The 22,844-nt window shown below is 51.0% G+C and overlaps 2 protein-coding genes across 2 annotated transcripts in view; both read right to left on the minus strand.

Moving 5' to 3' along the window:
* LOC119860485 (scavenger receptor cysteine-rich type 1 protein M130-like) overlaps window positions 1-22,844 on the minus strand; it is a 1,081,813-nt gene that overhangs the window by 494,029 nt on the left and 564,940 nt on the right. The gene's annotated exons all lie outside the window — the stretch shown is intronic.
* The window catches only part of LOC119860426 (scavenger receptor cysteine-rich type 1 protein M130-like), a 50,945-nt gene continuing 42,926 nt past the window's right edge, over window positions 14,826-22,844 (minus strand). Inside the window, 4 exon segments of the mRNA XM_043514113.1 lie at window positions 14,826-15,255; window positions 16,506-16,649; window positions 20,861-20,950; window positions 21,972-22,055. Coding sequence (XP_043370048.1) covers window positions 15,089-15,255; window positions 16,506-16,649; window positions 20,861-20,950; window positions 21,972-22,055 — 485 coding nt within the window. The 3' untranslated portion in view covers window positions 14,826-15,088.

The raw sequence follows: 22,844 nt of genomic DNA on the forward strand, positions 1-22,844 counted from the left end.
CCCTTTGTGAATCTCCCACTCTCTGGACCTAAGTGCCCATCTGTGCATTGGGCGGGGGGAAGGGGGAGGGTCAATACAGGCAGGGATGAGGCGCTCAGATACTGCAGGGATGGGGCAGTCCTAGAAATAGTGAATGAATGGGGTTCATTGTGACTTCTTGCCTGTGTCTGGAGGCTCCCCCAGCTATGGAGGGCAGCAGAGATGTTTAGTGAGGGTTGCTGGTTGTTCCCGCTAGTCCGCTGCCTCCTTGTCGCAGGCCGAGAGGTACAGCGCTGGCTTGGTCTGCCGCGGCTTTCCAGAGCGCCGTGGCTCTGACCTCCATTTCCTTCCTTTCAATGTAAGTCCTCAAAGGCTTGCAGCAGGCCAGCAAGTACTCGGTCCGATGCCTGGCTTTGCAGACCATCCTCATCCTGGATACCTTCAAGAACCACCTTCCAGCCTGCTCCAGCCTATGGCTGTTGTTCCACAGGATGACAGTGATGTGCACTAGGGAGAGCCCGGTCATTGGAGCTGCCCAGCTGCACTAGCTCTGGTAAAAGCCAGCTTCCTTTCTTTGGTGGTCTTGGAGCACCAGAGCCCACCTGGAGCAGGGACACTTCATGCCAGACCATGGCTTCTTCCCCATTGGCCGCCTGCCCTCCCCAGCCACGTGAGTAGTTAACGGCTGGATAGTTTTTATCACCATGTACTTTTTGACAGTTTTCAGTGCCCTGTGTAGGGTTTACGTTCCACCCTCCATTCTTGTTTTCGGTCATGTACATTTTTGGTGGTGTCGGACATTTTGAAAATTTCTTCTGTATTTGTCTGTCTGGCCAAGAGAAAGTTGCGTGCTTGTGTTTTGACATATTTAGAGGAAAAGTAGGAACAAGTAGAAAGAGAGGCTGTAAGGGGTTCATAGCTCCCTCCCCATCAGTCTGGGTGGGAGACCACTCCACTCGCTATGATACTTCCTGGGTACCTTGGTTCAGGAGAAAATTAGCTCAGTGTTAATGGTTCTGGCCTGCAGTAAGGCCAAGCAATGGTAGAGAGTCTGTTTGCCTGGGGCCCTCAATCAGGGCAGGGCTGCAATCGAGAAGAAGCTCTGGCCTACAGTCAGGCAAGCAAAGCAGCAGAAGGTCCATTTGCCTGGCTCTTGATCAGGGCTGGGCAGCAATCAAGTAGGGGGGTTCTGGCCTACAGTCTGGCAGAGCTGTCGCAGTCTAGGGGAGGTTAGCTCTCTGGTGGGAGAGTCAGCACAACCGTCTGGCGTGCCAGACCAATGCAGGCCTCCTGACAACCAGATGGGGAGGCCCCCACCTCTGACGGTGGGGTGGTGGAGATAGGGGAACCCAGGCCCTCCCGCTCCACTGTGTCCCAGCCCAGGGCCCTAACAGCGACAGAGTGGCCTGCCACTGGGTCAGCGGGGAAAATCTGACAGCAACACACTGGCCGGCTTGTAGTCAATAACATCGCTGAACCCGATTCGGCTGCCCTGGGCTCCTTCCTACACGCCCCTTCCGTGTGTACATGGATCCCAGAGATGTTGTTCGCTTCACTGGGGTAGACAGCTAGTGGCAGCCCCACCAGCTCCTCGGAGTCCCTGGCATCTGGCAGCACCGGCAGCCCCCTGGGTCTCGGTCAGGATAGCGCTCTGTTAGGTCTGTGCTCCTGCAGCGCGGAAGAGACGTCCTGCTCATCTGGCGCCTCTCTCCCATCTGAGCTGGGGGGCGGCCTTTTATAGTTCCTCTTCCTGTCCCGCCCGTCTGCTTCTGGCAGGGCAGCCATGGGTGTCCCGCTTCTGCCCACCAGGGGGAGTTTGCGGCTCCCTCCCAATCTGTCAGGGCAGGAGACCCTGCCCCTGTGCTCTGTACCCTACACCCCCATCTCTCAGCCCCCCTGCCAGATGTTAGAGGACGCTGTGCTCTGTACCCTACATATTCCCCCAGGCCTCCTGCCCGGCGTTAGGGGGTGCTGCGCTCATCTCTCAGCCCCCCTGCCTGGCGTTAGAAGGCACTGAGCTCTGTACCGTACACAAACCTAGCCCCCAAGCCTGGTGTTAAGGGGTGCTGTGCTCTGTACCATACACAGCCTCAGCCCCCCTACTGAGCATCAGGGGTGCTGTGCTCTGTACCCTACACATCCCCAGCCTGGTGTTAGGCAGTTTCTAGTGTCTGTGAACTTAGACTCTGGAACATCCAGTATCAGCACATGCTGGGTGCAACACGCTGTGGGTATAGACAGGGCCCGATGCTGGAACCTGACCTGAAGGTGGGATTGGCCATTGTCCTGGTTGTTAGGACACAGGCAGGTAGTAGAGAGGCTCTGTGTGGGGACCCAATTCTGCCTGTCTGGCCTCATCCCCTCTAATGAGGCTGAACGCACCCATCTCCCCAGCCTTGGCATAGCACAGAACTTGAGGGACACCTACTGGAAAATGGCCTCAATCCCCACCGTACGTGCAGGGGTCATTCAGCTAGCGATAGCCCTTCTCTCAAGCCCCAAGTGCCTGAGTGTCATGGCTGCCTGCAGGAGTTCAGGGCCAGCAACTGCCTGGGGGGAGGGAACAGGGCCTGGCTAGGCAGGGACTCAAACTGGTGAGTGTCAGTTTGGATCCCCAGCTAGCCATAGAGATGCAACACAGTGGGGGATCAACTCCAGCCGGTTCCTCATAAACCTTGTCCCTGAGGCCTCAGCAGAAATGGGGATGTTCACCTGGCAGCATGCAGGTGCGAAGGACTTGAGAGGGAGGTGGCAGATGTGCCCTTTTCATGCCCGTGCCCGAGCACACAGGGAGAACAGGGGCATAGGCACCACTCCATGGTACTGTTGGCAAACGTCTGACTCATGTGCCCTGGGTGCACACGCCCCTACAGTGGAATGTGTACAGGCACAGCACAGCCTGAAGGCCACTTCCTGTGTAAGGGAAGTCACTTTTTTTTTTTTTTTTTTTTTTTTTACAAGAGCTGTAAACTGACACTGGATAAGCCAGGAACTCTGATCGGCACTTTCGTCTCTCCAGGAGACCGGCCCATCTTGCGCAGAGAACAGGGGGACAAACGCTGAGCTGAAGCTAGATTCATGCTCTCCAGGTTGCTGGGCACCCTCATGCTCTAGCTGAAGACGGTCTGGGAGTTGCCAGCATTGGCCTCCTGCTGTTTATCTCTGGGAGCCTCGCCCTGCACCCTGGCCTGTCTGTTCTCAGGAGGCTATGTGCTGCCAGGTGCACATCCCCAGCACGGGGTTCCTGGTTTAATGCCAGGGGACGGCGACTGGGAAGGAAACGTACTGTCATGCCAAGACTGGGAATGGGCTGCTGTTAATACCCTGGGGTGCCTGGCATTTCAGTACCCAGCTGGGCCGGGAGCCAAGTACCCCCTGGAGCCATCTGTCAGGCCCTGAGTCCATCCTGTGCTGGGCTCCAGCCAATCCACAAGCCAGAGACTTGGACCTGTGACTCCCAGAGCAGGTATATCAATTTCACAGCAGCAGCTCAATCTGCTCAACATGACTCCAGGGCCAGGAACTCGCTCCTGTCTGACATTGGCAACAGTCTTAGCCTGCTCCAGCCCTGCTCCTAGTCCTACTCCAGCCCTGGTCTCCCTCCAGCCTTGCTCCACCCACGCCCTGGCCTCCTGAGTCCAGCTCCAACCACTGGGCCTGACTACCTCCATCACCTTTGCTGACACCATCCCTTCCATAGGGAATGGCACAGAGGTTGCTGGGGGAAGAGGCATTCTCAGGTTGCCAGGAGCCATTGTTCTATTTACCAGGGCAGACTGATGCCAGGACAGTCCCCCTGACCTCGGACGGGGACTAGAGCTGCATTAGGACACCTGAAGTGCAGCTGCTGGAGAGTCGGCAGAATCACCCAGTGACAGCCACGCTTGCCTCCCAGCCTGGGAAGCACATAGCGTAGATGTCTCTCAGAGCATCTCTGCTAGCAGAAGACACTGGGTGAGAAATGGAGTCCTTCCTGCCCAGGAGACCAGCGTGGGGGGGAATCGGGCTGTGTCTGTACAATGTCTAGCACCGCAGGGCCCTGATCCAGGACTGAGGCCTCTAGGCACTACAGAAATACAAAGGAGAACAGCAGGGCTGGAGGATTTACAGGCTCATTTGAGGAGGGCTGGTTGGTTTGAACCAGCAGTGAGTCCCATGTAACACAGGGCTGCGGTAGTGATGGAAGATCTGTTTTGTCTTCCCTACCTAGCACAGTTCACAGCTTAGCACTGACAGCCTGCAAGGATCCTGGCAGACCCTGGTATGGTTGTAGCAGCAGACTCAATGTCTGGGAAAAGCAAGATCTGTGCATTAGGCAACGTAGTTCCCTCTGGGCACCAGCCAGCTCCTGTGCCCCAGAGAGCTCTCACAGCTCACACTGAACCAGGGACGAAGGAGGCAGGAGGTTGGAAGAGAAGGTGCCAGCCTGGGACCCACGAGACTCATGGTCATTTCCCAGCTCTGCCACAGATGCTCTGTGTGGCCTCGGGCAAGTCCCTCATTCCCTCTGTGCCGCGGTTCCCTGTCTGTAGAGTGGGGGTAGCAGCCAGGGCCTGCCCTGCAGGGGGTGGTTAGAATAAATGCAATAGAGGCTGGGCAGTGCTTGGATGCAAGGGGGATGAGGACCAGGATGGTGCCTAAGACAGGCCGAAAACAAGGGGGAGCTACAGAGCCAGTGGTGACAGGGGTTTGGCCTTTGACAATCTGCTTTGGGTTCCTGGGCAGTCAGACCCCAGCCAGCCACTGGCATTGCCAAACCTCCCTGATCTATGGTGGTGCTGCTCTCCCTGCATCTAGAAGTTACTGCCTCCCCCGGGCTGAGACCCCCGCAGCAATCATCTCCTGGGGCTGCCACGACACTCAGCAGCTAGCAAGGCCTGAGACTCAGTTGTGCGGGGGGGGCTGCTATTAAAGCAGCTCCTGAGTAGTTGCAGCGGTGGGAGAGGAAGCAGAGACGGGACCGTTTTACATCCCACGGCCAAGGCACCCAGCAGCTTGTGCAGGTGCAAAGAGCCGCCCACGTGGGCTGGGAGCTGGGGTGGGGAGAGTTTGTGAATCCCCGTTCTGTGCTGTCATGAGAAGGAGGAGCCTGGATGGAACTTCTTCTCCTATTTGGGAGTCTGGAGACCCTCTGGCTACCCCGAGTTCTAATCCTGGCTCATTCCCAGGAAGCTGGGAGTGTGAGTAGTGGAGCTGCCAGCTCTGGGAATCTTCCTTCCCAGCATGAGATTGCCTTGGCTGGGAAAGTCCACCCCAGGAGCTGGCGTTTGTTGGCCTCTTCCACAGAGGGCTGGAGTCTCAGCTGCTCCAGATCTGGGAGGGGGACCAGCTGTGAATTTGGAGCCACATCCGGGTTTGGATCTGAATCCACTGGCACCGGCAAGTGTACGGATGTGGGGAGCTAGCTCCTGCCTGTGCCAGATCACACAGTGCCGCTCCTGCCTCACCAATCTCCTCCCTGGTGCTGCACCTCGCCCCCTGCACCTGGCATGTCAGTACCCAGTGGGGCCGGGAGCCAAGCGCCCCCTGGAGCCATCTGTAAGGCCCTGAGTCCCTTCTGTGCTTGGCTCCAACCTATTCACAAGCCAGGAACTGGTCCCGTGACTCCCAGAGCAGGTATATGAGTTTCACAACAGCAGCTCAGTCTGCTCAACATGACTCGCTCCTGTCTGACATTGGCAACAGCCTTAGCCTGCTCCAGCCCTGTTCCTAGTCCTGCTCCAGCCTTGCTCCACCCCCGCCCTGGCCTCCTGAGTCCAGCTCCAACCACTAGGCCTGACTACCTCCATCACCTTTGCTGACACCATCCCTTCCATAGGGAGTGGCACTGAGGTTGCCGGGGGAACAGGCATTCTCAGGTTGCCAGGAGCCATTGTTCTATTTACCAGGACAGTCCCCCCGAGCGCTGGAGAGGGCTAGAGCTGCATTAGGACACAGGCCGTGCAGCTGCTGGAGAGTCAGCAGGAGACATTGGGTGAGGAATGGAGCCCCCCAGGGCCGGGGCCATTCAGGAGACCCAGCGTGAGGCGAATCAGGCCTGGGATTCTCTGCAGCAGCTGCTGCCCACAGGCCTTGGAGAGATGAGCTGTGAAACTCCCCCAAAACGTGGCCCCTGGCACAGAGCTCTGTACCACTGGGACCCCTCTCACTCTGTGTGTGTGCAGCACCTGGCACAAGGGGGCCTGACCTTAGGTGGAGTCCCTGGGTGCTAATGCTGATGGAGCCTTTGCAGTGCACAGGCGCATGATGCTGTGGCACTGACTATAGGTCCTGCACTGCGCTCCCTGGCTGGAGCCCTGCACACCATCAAGTCCACAGTAGGACTACTTGGCTGTCGAGCCCACATGTTACAGGCCCTGCACTTTGCTCCCCAGTCGGAGCCTGGCAGGAGCTCAGAGCCTGGCTGGCATTTCCTCATGTTGTCTCTCCAGGAGCTAATTGATCACGAGTCCATCGACTCTGTGACCGGCGTGGTGCGTCAGCAAGTGAGGCTCGCCATCATGGAGCTGAAGTACCCGGCCTGCCCTCCCAGCCCCAGCCAGTGCTGTTTCCAGCCAGACACGCCAGCCTCTTGGCATGGTCAGTTCTCCAGGGCATTCTCCCCTCCGCTCCTCCCCCATCTTCTGATTCCCTCAGGTACGTGGCACCAGGTGATGGCGCTGGTGCATGTGCGCTGGCAGAAGTGGGTTGTTGGTGGAGGATCCTTCAGTGCCTGGCGACCTCTCCAAGTGGCCCTATGAAGATGTGGGGGAGGGAGCGATGGCTCTGCGGGGAGAGGGGCAGTTGGGCGCTGCTGCAGCGGAGCGACTGGAATCGCCGCCAGCTGTGTGAGCTGCATCACACCGGCAGCTCAGTGACTCCCTCTGGCTGAGAGGCTGGACTGGCTGAGCCCTGGCACATGGCACTGTCTGTCCCCTGGGGGGCTCTCTCTCAGTGCCACTGGCATCCTGCTCTGAGCATCCCAGAAGCCTGCCCTTCAGGCATCCGGAGGGTGGCGGATGCTGCGGGCTGGAGCTCGGCTCTCACAGTTGGCTCAATAGGTTCCCCAGGAATGGGAAGGGGAGGCGGGGCAGGCGCTGGAGCGGCTCTCCCCACTGGCCATGGGCTTCCTGAGGTCGGGGCAGGCGACAGCATTGGCCATGATCCCGTCTCTGCTGGGGTCGACGGGGGTGGTGGTGATTTGCATCAGCAGTGGACCTAGCTGTTCCTCACTGGCTGCTACCCGCCATGAGAGGCGCGGCTGTGTCCTGCAGGGGGCAGCTCGAGTAGTCACCTCGCACCTCATTGCATGTGCTGGGGCCATGCTCTGGCAGGGGGGTGAAGGGGTTAATGCTGTCTGGGCAGTCCCCACCTTCCTGCCTCCCTGTCCACCGTGCTGAGAGGAATGGGCAGGGGCAGGTCTTGGATTCTGCCTGGATTCTGCCCTGCTGAAGGCTGATGCAGCATCTCTCTGCTGGCCCAGATGGTGAGCTGCAGTGCAGACGGCTGTGGAGGGAGGGTCCCCTGCCCCCAGCGGGGCAGGACTGGCAGACTCCTTTGCACTGTGGCCGCTGGGTTCAGAGGCGCTTTGGTGCCAGCAGATTCTAGTCTTCCGTCCATGCCGTTTGCGGGATGTTGTTTTACGGCAAAGCACAGTGATCTCCACCTCAGCCTGCTGGTATGAGAGAAGGCAGCACCAGCTCCCTCCACCGCCCACTGGCCTATTCTCATTTGCCACCCCCCTGCTAGAGCCCCCGCAGGTGTTTCCATGTTCTGGGAGCCTGAGGCCAACATTCGCGCGTCAGTCTCGTCTCAGCCCTCCAATCCACACGTGTCTCTTCTCTTAGCAAAGTGAAGCCACGGCTGTGGGGAATGGAACAATCCAGCCTGCTCGCCACCTGCTTCTCCAGCATCTTCTCCCTGCCTTCAGCACAGACCATCCATTGCGTAGAGGCTGCTCTGAACACCAAGGTAAGCCCCATACTGGCTGTGAGGAGCTGCTCCAAATTGAGTGGGAATCCTGCCAGTCGCTCGTGTACCTGCCCCCTGGGTTACCGGGCACTGGCATAAGAGTGTAATGATCACCGCTTCTTGGTAGGACTTCAGCTCAGGACCTGCGGCAGCAAAGCGCAGGCCCCACGGCCGCAGATAAAGGAGTAACTCCCTTATGGGGTAGCAGTAGTAGGCATTTATCCTTCACATGCACCGGCAATTAGTGGGGAACAGACACTCCCTTTACAAGCACATTCATCCCCAGTTCGTGGCTGGGAGCACAGGCCTGAGATTGTCTGCTTCAGACTCACACAGGCCAGGGGAACTGAAGCTTGGCTGGAAATCTCCCCTCCCCCTCCAAATGCGGAGTCCTTTCGGACTCTTCCAGTGGGTTAGACTGTATGCTGCGGCCTTCCTGGGGACAGCAAAGGCAGGTGGGGTCCTGTTGCCACGAGGAGTTTGCAGTAGGTCCCCTGCAGGTACAAGTGAGTGGGTGAGCTGGAATACCAGGGGCTGCCATGGCTTGGGGCGTGTCGCACGCCAGGTCATTGGTTCGTCGCCTGGCAGGGTAATACCACTTGCTCTGGTTTCTCCTCTGAAAGCCATGGATGAGATTCTGAAGGCCTTGGTGTGCGAGGATCAGAAGCCCAACCTTGTGGTGCTGCAGAACATCTTGGAGGTATGGGGGCAGGAAGGGGACTAGACCTGTAGCTGGGGTGGGGCTCGGGGACCAACGCTCCATTTAATTCCAAGCATGGGACACCCCCGTGCCTTCTGTTCCTCAGAGTACGTTCTATACAAAGGTTCTTGGGCTGGAGAACCAAGTGCCCCTGCTATTATCTGAGAGACATCTGCATGGAGGGCGGGGGTGGAGGGGCGCGGGATCTGCCGTGATCTCCACTGAGCCCCCATCCGACCATGGCATTCATGCCCTGCCCTTGGCTGTGCGCAGGGTCTTGCCTCCAGAGCCCATCAACACCACAGCTGAGCTGCCTGGGGGCGGGGTGGGGTTGCAGAGTGACGGCAAATCTCTTGCAGCCCTTCTCAGCAATCGCACTGCGATCACTGGGCTTTGGGCCTGGAGCATCATTTGTGGGTCCACCCACCTGGCCAGAGCCCAGAGCTAGATTTCCCACAACGTTGTAGTTCTGGGGCCACAGGAAGTAGATTCTGTGGGTGGTTTGTGGTCCAAAAAGAGGGAAATGTCCTTGGCAGAGACTCGGTCTCCTCCATCCTGGAGCCTGGGAAGAGGGAATCACAGAAGGCCAGGGCTGGAAGGGATCCCAAGAGATCATCGACTCCATCCCCTGCACTGAGGCAGGGCCAAGCATTCCTAGACCGTCCATGAGGAGCGTTTGTCCAGCCTGTTTTTTTTTTTTTTAAACCTCCATGATGAAGAGTCCACCACTTCCCCCACTGATTTAGTTGAGGATTGGTCCTGCTTTGAACCGGGGGTTGGACTACATGACTTCCTGAGGTCCCTTCCAACCCTGAGATTCTATGATTCCCTAGGTCACCTGTTCCAGTGCTCAGCTACCCTTCGAATTTTTCCTAATATCTAACCTAAATCTCCCTTGCTACAGATTAAGCCCATTACTTTTTGTCCTACCTTCAGGGGACATGGAGAACAATTGGTCACCATCTTCTGTATAACAGCCCTTAGCGTATTTGAAGACTGTTACAGGTGCCCCCTCCATCTTCTCAAGAGGAAACATGCCCGATTCGTTCAACCTTTCTTCATAGGTCAGGTTTTCCAAACCACTGATCATTTTTGCTACTCTCCTCTGAACTGGCTCCCATTTGTTCACATCTTTCTTAAAGCGTGGTGCCCAGAATTGGACACAGTGCTCCAAGCTAATACACCTCAGAATGACATTTCCCTTTTTCACAACAGCATCACACTGTTGATTCCTATTCAGTGTGAGACCCATGATAACCCCCAGATACTTTTCTGTAGTACTGCCACCTAGCCGGTTATCCCCCACTCTATTTCTATGCATTTGATTTTTCCTTCCTACATGCGTTATGTCACATTTGTTTTGGCTGAAGTTCATCTTGTTGACTTCAGACCAACTTTCCAATTTAGCAAGCTCATTTTGAATTCTAATCTGTCCTCCAAAGTGCTTGCAACCCCTCCCAGCTTGGTGTCATCCGCAAACTTTAAAAACATACTCTCCTCTCTGTTAACCAAGTTGTTAATAAAAATATTGACTAGTACTGGATCTGGCACACCCCTGGTGGAGCCCACTTGAGACACTCTCCCAGGTTGCAAGTGAGTCAGTGATAACTCCTCTTTAAGTACGGTCTTTCAATAAGTTGTGCGCCCACCTTATAGAAATCTCATCTGGATCTCATCTGGATCATATTGGCTTAGTTTGCTTATGAGAATGTCTTGTGGAACTGTGTTAAAAGCCTTACTAAACTTCATATCCATCATCATATACTGCCTCCCTGCATCCACTAGGCAAATAGCCCTGTCAAAGAAGGAAAATAGATTTTTTGGCATGGTTTGTTCTGGACAAATCCTTGGTGGCTATTCCTTATCACCCTATTATCGCCTCTAGGTTCTTACAAACTGTTTAATAATTTGTTCAATATCTTTCTGGGTACCAAAGTTAGGCTGACTGGTCTATAATTCCTTGGGGCCTCCTTTCTGAAGATAGGTTCTGGGTCTGCCCTTTTCCTGTCCTCTGAGACCTCAGCCCTCTTAAAGGTTCAGAGATTACTTAGCCTAGCTACATCTAGGGTGAATATCATGAGCCATTGCCAACTTAAATACATCTAACTGACCTAAATTGTCTTTTACCTGTTCTAGCCCTAGTCTGGCCTGTATTCCTTCCCCCTTGTTGTTAATATTGTGTTAAGCATCTTGTCGCCATTAACCATTTTAGCGAAAACTGAAGCAAAAAAGGCATTAAACACCTTGGCTTTGTCTGTGTCATCCATTATTTGCTCTCCTTCCCTGCTGAGTAGTGGCCCCACACTCTCCTTTCTTTCTCTTGCTCCTAATGCATTTATAGAGCTGCTTCTGATTGCCTTTTATGTCCCTTGCCAGATAGAACTCATTTTTGCTTTAGCCTTTCTGATTTTCACCCTATGTGCTTGTGCTATTTTTTGGTACTTCTCCTTAGCAATTTGTCCCAATTTGTTTCTCTCAGTTCCTGCTCCCCTGGACCATGTCCAAAGAGGTGCATGGGCAGCTGAGGGGAGTGGTAAGGATCAGCTAGCTGATCAAACTCATTGCTCATCATCACAAATTCAAGGTGAGCAGCTTTTGACCCTGGCCACCTCCTAACTGCATTGAGCAGCCTCATGGTGCAGCGCTCCCTGGCAGGGAAAACCCAGGTCTAGAATAGTGACTCAGCAAGATCCTTGGTAGGAGTCCAGTCTAATGAGCACTGATGTCGACGGGTCTGTCCTCTGACTCCAGTGGGCTTTTGGTTGAGCCCCATAATTCTATCTCCTAGTACTATCTCTGCTGTTCCCCTAGGACCAAAGTCTGCTCCACAGGGTCAGTGCATTGACACAGGATCGCCCTGAGAGCACCCTCTGAAACCAGGTGTCTGTTCACCCCCCTTGTCAGTTGTCCCTAGGATACTTTGGCATCAGCTCCTGCCAGGCTGCCAGATGAATGCCCCCTGCTCTGGGTGCTCAGGGCCATTTAGCTGCTCCAACTGCATCCCCTCTGTGGCAGGGCCTCCCCTCTGGCAGCTGGAAGGGGGCACTTGGATGATGTGCCCCCAGAGGCTGGGGCAGCAGAACAGAAGGAGGGAGGTGGGAGGGGACACAGTGAAAGGGATGGGAGGGGCCAAAGGAGCCAGAGCAGTGGGGAGTGGGTGTGGGGAGGCTGTGCAGACAGCAAGAGAGGAGCGCAAGGGGCTTGGTGCGATGTGGGGAAGAGCAGGGAGCCAGTGCAGGGGCTGCAGGAGGGGCAAGGGAAGGTATGGCAGGAGGGGGAGACAAGAGGACAAAGCTGCAGGAGACAGCCAGCAGGAGAGAGCCTGCAGGCTGGGCATGGTGCAGAAAGTGGGGGTTTTGGGGAGCTTCAGGACGGAGTGAGAGAGGCAGGATGCAGAGCAGAGGAGTCCAAGGTAACCCCAAGCTCCTGGGCCTGAGGTCAGTGGAGGGAGGGGAATGGCAGAAGGGGCTGGGAGGAGGAGCTTGCCCTTGAGATGGAGACTGGATGTTAGTTCATTCTTTACCAGGATTCTCACTTGGGGGCAACATTTGCTGACTTTGCTACCTAAATTTCCCGTCCCTGCTGAACTTTCCTCAGCCCCTGGTGATGGGTCCCGTGGCTCCTCCTGCTCTGATTGTCCCCAGTCTCTCTACACTGGGCTCTGCCTCCCCTGCTTCTAACCCATTGCTAGTGCAATGCCAGGGGGACACACCGCACCAGGCTTACAGGAGCGAGTGACTCCCTTTGCTCCCTCTCTCCTTCAGGGAGTGGAGGAGTTCAGAGTCCTGGGCCAGCTGGTGGGGTGTCCCACTCCTGTAGGAGCAGGAGATCTTCTGATGGGTTGTGGATGGACTTCACCACCTCTACTCCTTCATGCTGCAGCAAAAATGTAAGAGCACTGGAGACCCTTGTCCTTTCTAAATACACTGACATGGGCTTTCCAAAGAGAGAAAACATATTAATGGAACACTTCAGCCTTTACTGCATCCTTTTCAACAGTCTCCATCTAGTAATGAGCCTACACCATTGCTAGGATTTATTTTGTTCCTAATACACTTAAAAAACCCTCCTCCTTATTATCTTTAGTCCTGCAAGCCGTGGAGTTTCCCCTGATGTCTTTAGCTTCCCTTATCCATATTCTACTCTTCATAACTTACATAAGAATGGACATACTGAGTCAGACCAATGGTTCATCTAGCCCAGTATTGTGTCTTCTGATAGTGGCCAGTATGCCTCATGCTTCAGGGGGAAAGAACTGAACAGGGAAATTTGGACTGATCCATCGCCGTCATCCAGTCCTAGCTTCTGTTAGTTGGAGGTTTAGGGACATGCAGACTATGGGGTTGCAAGCCCTGATCCTCTTGGTGATATAAAACTTGGTAGCTGTAAATTTTAAAAAAATCTATTGAAAAGGGCTTTTTGACTATCTATGTTTCTGTTAGAAGGTCTCAGTGGCCTTTAAGTGAGCTAAAAGTTTTAAAGGAGCATCTTGGTTTGTTTTCAAGGAGCTGTATGTCTGTTAATAAAAAAAGTCTGTGAGAACCTAGCTCTTGTGTCTTTGTTTAAAAGAGACCCATTTACAGCAAAAAACTGAAATGTATGTTGTAGAATCATGTGGGGGAAAAAAAACCCTAAAAAATGTGTTTACGATTTAAAAAAAAAACAGGAATGGTTCAGACATGTGTTTGAGTACAATAAAGCTGACCCATCCTGTAGAACTGAATGGTTTTAATCACACCCCCACTGAATAGCCAGGGTGACTGACATTACCCACCCTTGTTGTCATAAGGGTTAATCGTATTAGTAATCCGAAATTAAATTTGACGGGGGTAAACCCAGAGTAAGGGAGATGGGTGGGTGAGGATGGCGAGATTTGATTGATATGAAATGAAATAAAAGCTCAGGAGTTGGCAGACGCTAATAGACAGTTAAAAATATGACCCCAGGAGTTGGTTGAACGCTATGGGTTACTCTTTCTAGCAACTTAAAGTCATTAAAATAATATATTTACAAAACTAAAAACGGGTCTAACCCAAAACTGAAATGTTTCATGGGTTCACAAACCTCCACCATACTTTAGAACAAGCGTTTGAGCTAAAGACAATCAAACATTTAAAAACTATGGGTATTTGTAGGGTGCTTACTATGGTTGAGATACACCCATTTTATTTCAAAAACAACCCCCAGACTTTAAGCATGAAAGAAACATATTTACAAAACAAAAACAAGTCCCAGGACATTCATTGATATCTGTAAGGGCCCCCACACTTGAGAATGAATACAGTAACCTTAAGGATTGTTGTGTATGGTGATTTACTGCTTAATACTGTAGGAAGTCCCCAAAGAAAAATGTATTTTAACTATAAAAAAAATTAGCCAAAAGCAGCCCACTTGTGCAGACAACTTAATTCCCTCACCCCAGATCACAAAAGGGAATGTTAGGGGAGGGGGCCCTAAAATGGTTTTTAAAAGTTGGTTTTTAAAAGCAGTTTGGTTTTTATTCTGCAAAAAAAGATTATTTTATTTAAAATGGAATTGTCTTCTTAAAAGAGTTGGCTTTAATGATTAAATTGTTAGTGATTCAGGGGCCTAAGCAAGAGATAACTGAGGGTGTTTTAAAAAAGTATTTTGTTGCAAACTGTTGTTTTGATGTTTTAAACTGCTGAGGGGTGTGTGTGCACGTGTGTGTGTGTGTGCAAAACATAGGTGTGGTTTTTCAAAAAAGTATATGGCTGCAAACTATTGGTTTGGTGCGTTTCAAACTAAAATGGATTTTAAAAGTTGGTTTTAAAGCAGTTTGGTTTTTATTATTTTCTATAAAATTCATTTATTGTCCTAGCAGAAATATTCATCCTCCACATATATTGCTAATGGGGAATTCTTTTCACTCTTTGTTTAATTTCAGGTGTGAATTATGAGGGAGAATTTCTCATTTATCTCCTTGGATTCAATGAAGGTTACAAATCTGAATTAGGTTTAGGAACAACCATGTTGCTCATCTCAGAATGTTCTCTTGCTGGTTTTCCGCTTTACCACATGCCTGATAGAACATTCAGTGTAAACCCCCCCACCGTCAAACACCCTGCTACACCCAGAGGTGGCCCACCCTTGGTTTGTTGTATTGCAGCCTTTCCCCATGATGAACCCTGGAAACTGCACAATTCAACTGGCAAGAAAAACTTCCAGTATGGGGAGAGTTTCAGAAAGGATTTAATATGAAAAAGGCAAAATTCAAGATGAAGAAATTATAGGCATAAAAAAGCAGGAAACTTCCACCCCCTTCAAACAATGGAAAATTATACAAAGAAAGTTTATGAACCTTTTCCAACTCCCACTAGTATTTCCTGCAGCTTCACACAAATCTTATTAAAAGACCTGCTTTGTCTGTCTACCAGGCAGGGACTCTCTCTAGGCCATCATAGCGGAGAGAGCATTTCTGAGAGGAAAAAGGCAAAGCATTTATATCATCACAAGGTTATTTTTTTCCCAATCAAATCATTCTGATATCGATCCCCCAGAGTCACCATGTTCCACATCATCATAACCTGTGTCTCCAGGAAGCGGGAATGGGGTTTCCCTGTCCATCCCAGAGACAACTTCACTCCTTAGCGAGTGCGGACTCCCACCTGAAAATACCAAGGGAGACACATAGTCAGTGGATCCATTCTATGGTGATGGACAGCAGCAGAGCAAGGCGGAGTTTACAGCAGTGGTTCTCTAACTTATTTGATCACCCCCTTTCTTTGTGTCCATTATAGTTGATGCCCCCAACCCCCACCACACAAGTACATACACCGATTAAAAAACCATCAACATGCAACTCTCACTAAATATGAAAAGCAGAAGGGCATTGAGTCAAAAAAAAGCCATTTAAGTATATAGCTCTCCATCCACCCAGCTCTGAAGGCAGCACTACCACCAGCAGCAGTGGAGAAGTAAGAGTGGCGACACCATACTCTGCCATCCTTACTTCTGCGCTGCTGCTGGTGGCAGCGCTGCCTTCAAAGCTGGGTGCCCGCAAAGGAGCCACCAGCTCTCTGCTCTGGCTTCTCATGCCATCCCAGAATATATTTCATGCACCACAGCTGAGAATCTCTGCTCTACCGTAATGGTTAGGAATTGTTCCCCCTTCAGTCTTCTGGCGGGTCTATGACAAGTTCTAATCCATCATCTCTGTAAATAGTCTGGAAATTAAAACCTTTGGTTTCCAGACCAGCTAACACTGCCAAGTGAGAACTCTATTTACCTGTTACTTCATGTAGAAAACCCAAGCACTTATCAACCAGGAGCACTTAGTTAAGAAGATCATAACTTTAACTCTGCCCTAACAAAGAACATAAGCACATTCTTCTTATCAAGTCCTAAGCAATGCACATTTCATCACCATTGCACCTCTTCTGGGGTGGCCGATGGTCTCTCTGCTCATGGAAAAATCGGGAGGGGAGGGGAGATTTTCGCCAAGGACAATAGGCAAAGCCCAACTTTTACAGGAGGTGACATGGGCTCTTTAACATTTGCGCAGCAGTAACAGGACTTTGGTTCATAGGATTCTGCTCAAAAGATACACATGCCGTGAACTGGTGGGAGTCCAGCACATCCAGGGTGTGGCAGCCACACAAGGATTGGAACCTAGAGGCAGAAGGATCCTAGGTATCTTGCTGGTTTGACCACGAAGTACCACCCAACAGGGACCCTGCTGTTCCACCCCCCATGGCAGGCACTGAAGCCTCTGCTTTCAGGGAATGGAGAGACGAGAGGGGAGAGATTTTCTCACAGGCATTGATTTGTCCAGAGCTGTTCCCTTGCTGTGTATCCCACATTTCCAGCCCTCCCACTCTGCAGAGACAGTGCGAAGTGTAAATAGTTCTCCACTCACCTGTCTGTGAATCCCTGTGTCTGTCACTCGCCCAAGTGCCTTGCTCATCATTCTGCCCTGAAGCAGGGTCACCTTCAGAGTCAGACGCTTCTCTGGTATCATCATAACCATCCCCTGGGACATCTCCAGGCAGGGCAGGGGCATCTGACGTGAAGATGTGAAGTAATTAAGAGAATAGTCACAGTGGAGATAGAGTTAAACTACAAGCTGCAGATGCACTAGCCTCACTGGTCCCTGGGGATCTCTCAGGGCAATAAGAGGAGCCCGCTCTGGAACCCTCCGACGGGGCATTTCACATATCACATTGATTTGATACATTTCAATAGCCAATTGAGAGGATCCTAGAGCTCCCAGATGAGGAGGGGGAGTTCTAGAAAGAGGTGACTGTGATCTAGCCTAGATGGATTGCTCCACAAAGGTATTTTGTTACAATAATTATGTGTTCTCCTGATAAAGTTTACCCCATAAACTGCCATCAGTCTCCAACGTACTGACACCGCTAGGAGCGGAGCCAGCTAATAAGGGTGGGACATGGGCCTTTGCGTGTAAAATCTGCATGTCCCACCCATCCCCCTGTCACAGTCAAGGCTGGCCTTACCATGAGGCCAACTGAGGATTCAGGTGCCAGACTGTGGGGGGACGCCACTAAGACCTAGAGTGTCTGCTGCTGGTGCCTACGTATTCTCTCTGCTCTCGATGCACAGAGATGGTGGAGTGCTGTGCTGGAGGAAGGAGAGCACAAGAGACATAACAGGCAGGCAGCAGAAAAGGTGAGAGGGAATAACAGAAAGCAGCAGGAGCTGCAGGGAGAGAAAAGAGGAGGAGCCTCTTATGTACCTCTCTAGCACCCCCAGGAGCCATGGACTGATTAACACCAGCTTCTCAGGGAGCTTCCTGTTTCCTGCTGCTCCCTGAACCCACTTGAGGAGAACAGGCAGTTAACTGAAGTAGTAGAAGCCAGTTAGGCCTAAGACGCTGATATCTTCCCTCACTCAGGTCCTGCTACCAGCCTGCTTATTTGTCCCCTTCAACTGAGTGCTGAGAGCCACTACAGCTGGCACAGAACAGCAGTCCTGAGTGAAAGAAGAAAACACCCCTCTGGGGCAGCATTCAGAAAAAGAAAGAAAGCAAAGGAAGCTTTTCTATCTAAGCCGGAAGGAGCTCTCCTGGGATACATAGACACAAATGTTTATGGTGAGCCTTCCGGCCCCAGTGAGGAAGTGAGTGGTGAGGAGATGCCTGATCTTCCAGTTAGTCAGAGTGCAGGTGACCTGGCAGCTACTGCAGCATCCATATCTCCATCTCAAATGGATGTAACCATGCACATTCCTGAAGAAAAGTGAAGATCAGAGAAGAGGGTGGTGGAGGCACAAGAAACAGCTGCTGCTGAGTTTAGTTCCTTAAGTCTAGATGATCCAGGACTGTGGACCCACTTGAGCAGTAGCCTGAGGGACTTCCTTGTACTGCATGGGCCACAGCAAGTGAAAAATTTCATGTTCTCCAAAGACAGTGAAAATAGAAGTTTCCATCCAACACATTACTAGCGTGAAATCCCCAATGGTGACAAAGTGGAGAGGCCATAGCTTATGTACTCAAAAACCCAGAATGCTGCATGCTGTTTTTGTTGCAAATGCTTCCAGTCTCACGTTCCATCCACATTGGGTTCTACTGGAACAAAGGACTGGAAAAATCTGGCTAGAAATCTGGCATGCCATGAGAAGGCAGCAAATCACCAGAGAGCATTCCACAGGTGGAAAGAGCTTGAGATGAGACTAAGGTTAAAAGCCACCATAGATGATCTGCATCAAGAGAAGATTTCATCAGAGTCTCTTTACTGGCAAAATGTTCTGAAAAGGCTCATTGCCATTGTGAGAATGTTTGCTACCCAAAACCTAGCACTGCGTGGCACTTCAGATCAGCTGTATGTGCCAAACAATGGAAACTTCCTTCAAATTGTGGAGCTGATGCCTGAGCATGATGCTGTACTCCAGGAGCATCGAAGAAGAGTCACCACCCAAGAAATGTACACACACCACTACTTTGGAAAAACAATTCAAAATGAGATCATACATTTACTGGCAACAAAAGTCAAACAGAAGATTGTGGCAGTTCTGAAGTCAGCAAGATATGACTCTGTTATTCTGGACTGCACACCTGACATCAGCCATACGGAACAAATGAGTTTTAATGGTGCGTTTTGTAACAACAATAGAACCTAGTGAAAATGTCCCTGCAATGGTGACTGTCAGAGAGCATTTTCTAGAATTTATTGACATTGATGATACTACAGGAATTGGTATGACAAATGTGCTTCTTAAAAAGCTGGAAGATCCGGGAATTGAGATAGCCCTGACCTCTCATTTCAGCTACGATAATGGTTCCAACATGAGAGGAAGGAACAGAGGAGTGCAGACAGGGATCCTAGAGTTAAACTCTCAAGCTTTTTTTGTCCCATGCAGTTCTCATTCATTGAACTTGGTGGTCAGCGATGCAGCATCAGCTTGTCGTGAGGCTGCTGAACTTTTTAATGTAATTCAAAGCATCTATGTATTTTTCTCTGCATCAACTCATCGATGGCAAATTTTGAAGCATTCAAAAGCATCTGGGAACATCCTCTCTGACACTGAAACCACTGAGTGCCACATGATGGGAAAGTCAAGTGGAGGTGATAAAGCCTATCAAACACCAAATTGGGAAGATAGATGATGCCACAGTTGCCATTATGGAAGATAATGCTATGAGAGGAACTGTTCATGGGAGAACAGTGGCAGAGGGAAATGGAATCACCAGAAACATACATAACTTCAAATTTCTGTGTGGCTTAGTGTTGTGGCATGACAAACTGTTTGAAATAAATGTTGTAAGCAAGAGACTCCAAGGTGTTGACCTTGATATAGCTGGAGCAATGGAACAACTGGACAAAGCAAAGTTATACCTACAGTCTTACCGGTCAGATGAGGGATTTCAAAACATTCTGAAGAGTGCACAGAAGTTGGCAGAGGAACATCACACTGAAGCTATTTTCCCAACCATTCAAGAACGCAAGAGTCACCAAAGAAGAGGACATTTTGATTATGAGGCACGGGATAATCCCCTAAGAGACCCCAAACAACAATTCAAAGTTGAATTCTTTAACCAGGTGCTAGATTGTGCAATACAGTCACTTGAAGAATGTTTCATGCAGCTCAAGGAAGATAGCAGTTTATTTGGGATGTTGTATGATATTCCCAAACTCCTCACTATACCTGAAGAAGACCTACACCGGCAATGCAGGGTACTAGAAACAGTGTTGACACATGATGACATGCATGATAGTGATTTAGGTGGTAACTGAAAGCCCTTTCAAGATACAGTTCAGCAGGATCAACTCCAAAGGCTATTCTGGAATATATGTGCACAAATAAGATGACCACCCTCTTTCCAAATGCTTTTTTTGCTCTGCACATACTTCTAACACTTCCAGTGACAGTTGCCAGTGGAGAATGCAGCTTCTCCAAGCTGAAGTTAATAAAAACACATCTACACTCCACAATGACACAGGAGAGGCTGGTCAGCCTTGCAACCTTCTCAATAGAGCATGAGCTGGCCCAGCCTGTGGACCTTCAGGAAGCAGTTCAAATCTTTGCAACCAAGAAGACACAGAAAGCACCACTTTGATTATTTGAACAGAGAAAAATGCCAGTGTTTACTATGCAGAGAAAAAAAGTTACATTTGCTGTTCAGGCGTTTGAAAGTTAAGTGTTACTTAAAATTTTTGAACAAGGCATTTTAAGTTGTTAGTTCTCCTTTATTGGGGTAGGTAGCAGAGCAGTACCGTGAGAGGAGTAGAACAGGAAGAAGGCAGAATTGAGACCTTTCAAAGTTTTGGCATAAGCCAGGGGGGCATCAGTTGAGCTCCCCGCCTCAGGTGCCAAAATGTTGTGGGCCGGCCCTGGTCACAGTGTATATAAGTTGCTATAGCAGAATCCTAGGAAAGGTGGTCAGGGAACATTGCTGCATTGATGATGTCTCTGCTTTGACATGCCCTCTTTACATATGGTGAGTAACCCTAGTGATCGTGTCAGTGAGGGTCACACAGCAGTGACCTGAAGCAAGTACCATGTGGGCAGCTCCTGAGCGAACTGCTCCTTCCATCCCTGCAATGAGCTTCTGTTATGACTTAGGGCATCACACACTTCCCTACCCCTGGGTCTCTACACAGCTCTTGTAGTGCACCTGGTCAGTGCCCCCAGCGTTACGCCAGTAGAAAGTACTTTGTGGTTTTCTTAACAAACCACTATTGTCCCCCCTATTGGGGGAAACATTTAGATTTTGTCAGTGTGACGTTGCTTCCAGAAGGCGGATTCACTGCTCACCTCGGCCATCTGGAGTCTGGGGGATGTCGTTCAAGGCAGGCTCCTCCACGTTATCGTAATCCAACTGAGACCCTCCTGGGGAAGCTCCCTCTGGAACAGCAAACAGCACATTCAGCCCAGGGCACCAGCAGCATCTCTTCAGTGCAAGTAGCCCTTATAACTAGAGCTGTGTATCGTGGCATGTGTGAGGGGAAGTCAGAGGTGCCCAGGGTGAGAAGGGCACAAGTCATAGAACTACAGTGAAACAGGAGTCCCAGAAATAACAAGGGGCCAATCCTGTCCCTGGTTGGGACATGGGTGCTGCCAGGCCAGAACCGGCCTGTGTGAATCCAGCTGATCTCTGCAGACAGGTTTGCATTTTCCTGTTACACTGGGGAGGGGGAACCTCCCCTCTGCAGGAATTAAAGCTCCCGCTGGGAGGTCGCTGGCCTGATCCTTTGTGAGCTCCAGCTCTCCACTAGCCTCTCAGGCAGCCCAGGGCTCAGCTTGGCAGCGCTCCAGCTTCCCAGCAGAACTGGCTCATCTGCTCAGTGCCTCCTCCCCAGCCACAGGCTAAACTCCCACAGGGCCCAAATCATGGACTCCCTTGAGAGCAGCTGGGGAAGAAATGCTGCCCCGTTTACAATTAGAGATGGGCCTAGGTGGGAAGTTCAGATCCAGGGGTTTGTTTCAGCTTTTTATAGCGACAGGTGCCAGCTGCAAAACAGAGATCCGGAGCTGGTGTCAGAATCTGCAAATCCCTCCCTCCCTCAAACTTCTGGTGGGTTCGCATCAGTGAGTTGGACTCAGCTTATCTGTAATTATAATACAGGACAATCTTCCCTCTCTCTCAGAGATGTGAGTTGAGATCCACTGAGCTCTGACACCTTTATCCAAAGAGGCTGACCCGTCTCCTCCAGCTCCACACCTGAGGAGGTCACTGAGAGCCACTCCCAGGGATGTGTGCCATCCTGAGATTCTGACAGAAATCCTGTTCAATGGGATTAGACCCCACAGTGTAAAATGGGGATCGTGTGAGGGGAAATGGCTGCGATTGCAGCAAGTGTCATAGAAATTCTGTTCTCTGCCCAGATTTGGGTCTTTTGGCCTGAGTCTGCTCCTTCCCCATTACATTGTTCTGATCCAGGGTCATTTTCCCCCTCGCTGTCCCCGGTGTAATACTGCAGCTTCGTCACTGAGTCATCTGAATAGGAAGCTGGAGAGACGAGAACCAGAAATTCATCACAGTGACAGCAGCTGAACTGTGGGACTGGGAACACATCTGGGGCCAGGGGCAAAATTTCTGGTCTCAGTTTGGTCCTCCTTCCAGAAAAGATACTGAATTACAGTGACTCTGAGCGGTGAGAGGCTGATGCAGACTCCCGAAGAGAAATCTCCATTTCATTATGGAAAATGTGACTGAGAGTATGATACAATCTGACCTGAAGGATGCTGGTAATTCACATACCCTGTGGGGTGAGTGAAGGGCACATCTTTGGCTATGGGTCCAGGGAAGTTCCACAATGGTCCTGGCCACCTCAGTCACAGAGAAGACTCCTCCTTCGTAAGGACAAACACCCACCTCCCCCATTAATCATAGAATCATAGAAGATTAGGGTTGGAAGAGACCTCGGGAGGTCATCTAGTCCAACCCCCTGCTCAAAGCAGGACCAACAGCAACTAAATCATGCCAGTCAGGACTTTGTCAAGCCAGGTGTTAAAAACCTCTAAGGATGGATATTCCACCACCTCCCTAGTTAACCCATTCCAGTGCTTCACCACCCTCCCAGTGAAATAGTGTTTACTAATATCCAACCTAGACCTCCCTCACTGCAACTTGAGACCACTTCTCCTTGTTCTGTCATCTGCCACCACTGAGAACAGCTGACAATCTAGCAAGCTTTCTATCCACCTTATAGTCCATTCATCCAGTCTGTACTTTTTTAACTTGCTGGCAAGAATATCATGGGAGACCATATCAAAAGCTTTGCTAAAGTCAAGGTAT

This window comes from Dermochelys coriacea, chromosome 1, assembly GCF_009764565.3.
Source record: "Dermochelys coriacea isolate rDerCor1 chromosome 1, rDerCor1.pri.v4, whole genome shotgun sequence".
Lineage (NCBI taxonomy): Eukaryota > Metazoa > Chordata > Testudines > Dermochelyidae > Dermochelys > Dermochelys coriacea.